The sequence below is a fragment of the Gavialis gangeticus genome, unplaced genomic scaffold, assembly GCF_001723915.1.
Source record: "Gavialis gangeticus isolate Ggan-Ray unplaced genomic scaffold, GavGan_comp1, whole genome shotgun sequence".
NCBI classification, from domain to species: Eukaryota; Metazoa; Chordata; order Crocodylia; family Gavialidae; genus Gavialis; species Gavialis gangeticus.
The window spans coordinates 92,864,947-92,870,946 of NW_017729024.1; the positions used below are offsets into that span (position 1 = coordinate 92,864,947).

A 6,000-nucleotide genomic window follows, 5' to 3' on the forward strand; every position below is an offset into this window, starting at 1 on the left:
TGCACAGTAGCTTGACCTTCTGTTGAAGTGCATTTGCTGCGAGAGGAGGAATGTGCACTCAGGCTGTTTTGCAGAGTAAAAGGACCTGATACAGAGACCATTTGCAATGCATCTTACCTTGTAGTAAATTGCTTCTGTGTTCATAAGCCACGCCATGTTTACCAGGGCACTTTTCTAACATTAAGCCTACATTACCAGGTGGTAAAAGCTAAAGATTGCATTTATTTTGCTAACTCCTTATAGGGCATTTATTCATGATATGCAAAACTAGATTATTCTGTATTTGCATCATTCAGAATGCAATTTTGACTTCCTTAAACTTCTACAATTCATCACTAACATCCAAGTGTACTATTCTTTTTTAAGCACTGTCTTAGTAAATGACCGAATAGCATGGATTGATAGCACTTGTGGGTTTGGCTTTTCTATGTATTTTCCTCTGATTATCTTTCTCCTAAATCATTAGCTTCTATTGACTAAGGGAGCTGTTGCATTGATGTCAGCTTTGGAGCATTTCAGTTCTTAACTCCTCCTAGAAACCCCTCAGAAAACTATGAGCTGTCAGTATTTGCATTTCTGCCTTCTTTCTGTACATTCACAGCAGGGTCAAATGAAGTTTGCCAGATGGTTGAATGAGAATAATATTGGTTCATATGAATACCATCTTTCCCATTTAGGTGAACTATACATCTCATGTACACTTGAATTGGCCAGGGGGAAAGGAGAGAAAGTGCAAAATTGTTTATGTAAGGGTCACCTTTCTTAGAACAGTTGCAGCTGTTCCCTAGATGGTAGGAAATACGATGGGAAGATATTAGTGACCTTGTCCCTAAGCAGGTATAGGAAGGCGCCAGGTCAAAATTCTCAGATGTGGATGGCTAAAGTTAGGTCCTTAAATCCATGCTTAAGCATAAAAGTAAATTGCACGATTTACTTTTTATTACCCTTTGGATTACATGGACACCCAGCATCTCTGAAAATCTGGTCACTTAATTACCTTTAATGTAGATCTGAAAATGTTGAAAATATAGATTATTGTACATAACATGGAATGCTGAAGTGATGGTATGTAACAAAAAATGTCTAGCTAGATCATTCATGATGGAAGGAGTGGGCTGTTAAGAAATGTGCATAGGTCTTCCGTTGAACTGAGTTACAATGATAGGATTGCAGAAAAGGGGTGTGGCACGAGAAATACAAAGTACACAAGAATGATCTTGCGTGTAGTTATTGTTATAACTCAGGATAATGGTTTCTCAGTTCCTACCCTGTACCATATGTTTACAAAGCTATCGCACATCTCTTGATTACAGGGGTAGAAAATTGTGGCTGAATTTTATAGAATATTATCCAGAATTTTACATTTTTCTGGTGATCTTAAGTAAAAGTTTCTGTGCCTTTTAAATGCTACTTTGTACTTGTTCTCTTTTAGTAGGGCTTTGCAGTTAGCACACTCTCTTGCTTAGCACTCTGTACAGGAAACAGTTGACATGGACTTGTCAGTTGTTTCCTATTACCCTGTAGAGATGCTCATGCATCTTATCTTAGCCAAAGATATCCGAGAGTAACTGGGCCTGATTCTCCGCTGGATTATTCCAGGTTGACATGTTCATAACTCTGTTAAATATGGAGTAATACAGTAGTGTTTTGGTTCCTATATGGGCCTAGCCTTTTGCTTAAAGCAAGTGACAGGAGCTGACCTTGTTGAGTGCTAATCGCATTCTGACGTGGACTTCCTTGGTGACTTCAGACAAGTCACTTAACCTTTCAGGATGGGTTTTGCCATCCACAGAGGAAACTGCCAACTTTGTATATCTGTTGTGAGACTTTACTAATCATTTTGCAAGTGCTGAGAGATTCCCAGATGGTAAGCATCCTAAAATGAGACGCTCCATGAGTTATTTTATTATTTTAACATTCATATCATCACATGCGGGTTTTGGTCCCATTCCACAGATGCTAAGATAAGTTACGCATGGGGAAAGTTTGAAATTCTTTTCTCAATACCATCCTGTTGTTTTAAATCAAATGTGTCTTTGATTGCCACTTGTTGCTTTGTTCCTTTTCTTTCCCTTGCTTATTCCCGCCATGCTGCTGCTGATCATTAGCTTGAAGCTATTTGAAAATGACCCATCTTTGAAGCCTTTACATCACAGTCAGGACCCAAACAGAACACTTTGAGATTTTAAAATTACTTTCACTGTTTTGTTATTCATGTTGGGTGAATACAATAAGTTTGAAAGGGACAAGAAGAAAGTGAGGGGAGAGATTTTAGAGGAAGAGAGATGAGGGACAGATTGGTAAGAATGAGAGAGAGAAGACCATAAAGGAGACAGTAATGGAGACAGAGACCATTAACAAAGACAGAGAATATATGAATGAGAGATCTTTCATAGGGAGAATCTTTGCTATTAAAACACGTTTTTTCTTTCATCCATATATGTTCTCTGCACTATGTATAAACCCAGTTCCCCTTTTGTTCCATTTCTCTTGATAGGAATTTACCTAAATGCCATGGCATTTTATGGTATTGGGTAAATTTTGTAATTATGTAAATTTCTATCTATTATCTATCACTTCATTGCTAATTTCAAACGAGGGATGGGATATATATTTTATAGCAGCACCCTTTTCATCTGTTGTTTTTAAATGAAGAGCAATTAGTATATGTAGAAGTGTTTGGTAGCTAAAAAGGTAAACGAGTGTCAAGTTTTGGAGTATTGCATTTCTGTAAAAAAAAGCTCTTGTTTGATTGGGTGGAATTACAAAGACACTATATTAGTTATTCTGCTAATTTCAGATAGTGGCTGGACGTGTATTCTATTTAAGGGAACAGATTATAGGAATATGATTACTGAACTCTCCTTGCACCCCTCTGTTCCTAAGGGATATTTCATCTGGGGCATCTTCTCTAAAATGTCTTACTGAAGGCTGACTTGGTCTTTTCTGACATCAGAAATTTCAGTTCACTAGAATTAAGGTTCTTTTTTTCCTTCTGTTTTAGGTATCCAGCTGCCAAAGGAAGATGAGATCTCAGTTCCTGTGATAGCGAGCTCCCCTGTTAAGGATGCTAGGGAGAGTGTAGATTTCACAATTGAGGAGGAAGAGAAAATCAAAGAGGAACCCTTAACCATCTCAGAACTGGTATACAACCCAAGTGCCAGCTTGCTGCCCACCCCAGTTGATGAAAATGAGATTGACATGCTCTTTGATACCCCTTTGAGGGCAGAGAATGACAAAGACGACACTGATTCATTTGAGGAACTGGAAGTGGATGAAAATGCATTTTTGGTTGCAGAAGAAGAGGAGCTGAAAGAAGCCCGGAGAGCACTTAGGTGTAGCTATGACTATCTGATGGGCAACATACAGGTCAATGCCTTTGTGAAGAGTTTCTCCAGACTTCTTCTTGTAGGTCTTGGACTGTTGCTGTTTGTGTTCCCCCTTCTCCTTGTTCTCTTGGAGTCAGATCTCAATATCTCCTTTCTCCATGAAATTCGTCAGACACCAGAGTTCCAGCAGTTTCACGTTGAATATTACTGCCCTCTCAGGCAATGGGTGGCTTGCAAAATAAACTTCATTTTTGACATGCTGGGCAGCTCTTAAATTAAAAAAAAAAATGCGAGACAACTAAGGGCTATATTCAAAATATCAGTTAGTGCAAGCTTCTCACAATGCTTGTGGGGCCATCAGCAGGTAGTTGACTTCATTTTCAGTCCATAAGACTGCTCAAGTTCTTAAGTTTACTTTACATAAATAACTGCTTTCATTACAGGCTTATAAGGTGGCCTTTAAATAACCAAAAAGAGGTTTTATTTTTATTGCATTTCAGATTTCCTGTTCATCTATTGTATCATGCTATGCACGACTGGGTTCATCATTTGTAACCTTACAAGCCATGACATTTGGAGTCTGAAATTTAGTGAGAGAGGTGTTTTTGAATATATTCCTTAGTGTAAGAATCTCTTCTAACCAATGCCTATACAAGCAATGTTTATGCTGGGTTTTGTTTCTTGGTTTGTTTTTCTGTTTTTGTTTTTTTTTAACAATTTGATGTGTTTAAAATATTTTGGTAAATTTTTAGCAATTGACAACTCCTGAAGTTATTTAAATGTACAGATTGGTAAGAATAATGCACAAGGGGATGTATGGGGATTTTTTAATGTTTTAACAATGATTTGTTTTTAAAATATTTTGGCTGGACAGTATCTGTTATAGCTTGATACAAGTTGGCCTGTGGTCTGGGCAAAGTACAGTAAGTTTGCTCAAGTTTAGTGGGGGCTGCTGAGGGGAGATGAAATGACACAGAATCATCAAATATGCTTCTAAATGGCACAGTGCTAAAGACTGGGAAGGTGAATATCATTGACAAAATGATCATCCATCTTCATCTGCGTCCTGTCATCTAATTCTTCAATCAGTGCTGCAGAAAAACCTTTAAGACAGTCCAAGCAAGTTTTGTAAGAGGGTGTGATGGATCTTTGAAATAAATGTAGATAATTGTACATAACGTGGAAACCTGAAGTGATGGTAAGTACCAAAAATTGTCTAGCTAGACCAGTAGGTGAGTGACCTACCTTTTTTTGATGGTCTTTTAAACAGTGAAGCATTAGACTATACAGTTGATGTGACAGTCTTCTACGAATAATAAAAGGATAAAACATTATTAAGAGAAACATACTGGTCCCTGATTCCCTTTCTTATTAATCTCAGAGAATCCTCATTAACTGTGTTGTCATTTCCTGTGTGTGCTGATTCTTACTCTGTATGTATGTCAGTGCATTTGCATTATTTCCCTCTGCGTATGAAACTAGTCATAGAGGTCTATTGTTGTCTTAATGTACCAAGGAATTGTATATCTGCAGTAGTTCACATTATTGTTTAGAAAATATTCATACAAAAAACCTTGTGAGCATTGAGAAAATCAGTAGATCCCCAAAAGCTAAAGAAAAATGAAATTATATTTGGAAACTGGAGCATCATCATAGCAGATCCTTTTCTTTTTTAAAGCATCATTGCTGATGTATTGATTTTCTTCAATTTAAGCTAGTGAACTTTGCACAACCATTTTAAAAACTGAAATTTCCCACGAAGTTGTTTATTCTTTTTCTTTTCCACCCCTTTTAAAATGATATAGCATTCATAGTTTTTAGGAATTTCTCTTCCTAATTGTCAACTTCTGGATTCTTCCCCATTTCCCAACAACAAAGGTGAAATAGAGCCATTCAGTCTCCTGTCTTTTCATTCTGTCTTTCTTCATAAGTAGGTTCCTAATAAGGATGATTATTAGTTGGTTGGTTGGTGCATATTTCATCTTGTGTAACTTGCAGCTAAACGGTCCTTTCCCTTTAGACACGAATCATCCAGTCCACTAGAATTTTTTGCAGCAAACTAAAGTAGACATATGGCTTTAACAGGAATTATTTTTGTATAGTTCCTATTCATATATATATATATATATATAGCTTCTATATAAAGTTGTGAGCTGAGGGTTCCTGGATGGTGATGGTTGTAAGAGCAGGCAACTTTCTAGAGTACAGGAAGATAGTTCCATGCCGGGTCCTATTTATTAAGTCCCATAATTATAAAAAGTTAGGTCCAGTGTTCTAAAATGCAGTCTTGTCCATGTAGAACTCCAAGAATTGGAGCATATGTTTTGCTTGATTAAAATCTATCTGCAAATGGCTGAGTTGCATGAGGAAAAGATAACCTCAGAGAGCGCACAGTGCAATAAGGTTATACGTAGGGTTAAATGCAAGTGTGTGTATATGTGCCTTTACTGTATGTGTGTACATACAGCCCTTGCCTTTTAAAATTCCTCCTATCAAACAGGTAACTTTCTGCTCTATCAGGTAAATTTTGCTGAAAAAAACACGGAGTTTCTGGAAGATTTTGCTACATATCAGTTGAAATTTAAAGGGCCAGGACTCTAACACACACAGACAACATTCATAAAAATGAGCTGGTATACAGTATGGCATTATATATATATGTATATATGTA

General features: G+C 37.1%; 1 protein-coding gene across 1 annotated transcript in view; it reads left to right on the forward strand.

Moving 5' to 3' along the window:
* The window catches only part of FRMD3 (FERM domain containing 3), an 87,822-nt gene extending 83,314 nt beyond the window's left edge, over positions 1 to 4,508 (forward strand). Inside the window, exon 11 of the mRNA XM_019517409.1 lies at positions 3,005 to 4,508. Within this exon, the coding sequence (XP_019372954.1) occupies positions 3,005 to 3,603 (599 nt within the window). The 3' untranslated portion in view covers positions 3,604 to 4,508. The remainder of the gene's footprint in view (positions 1 to 3,004) is intronic.
* The last annotated feature ends 1,492 nt before the right edge of the window (positions 4,509 to 6,000 follow it).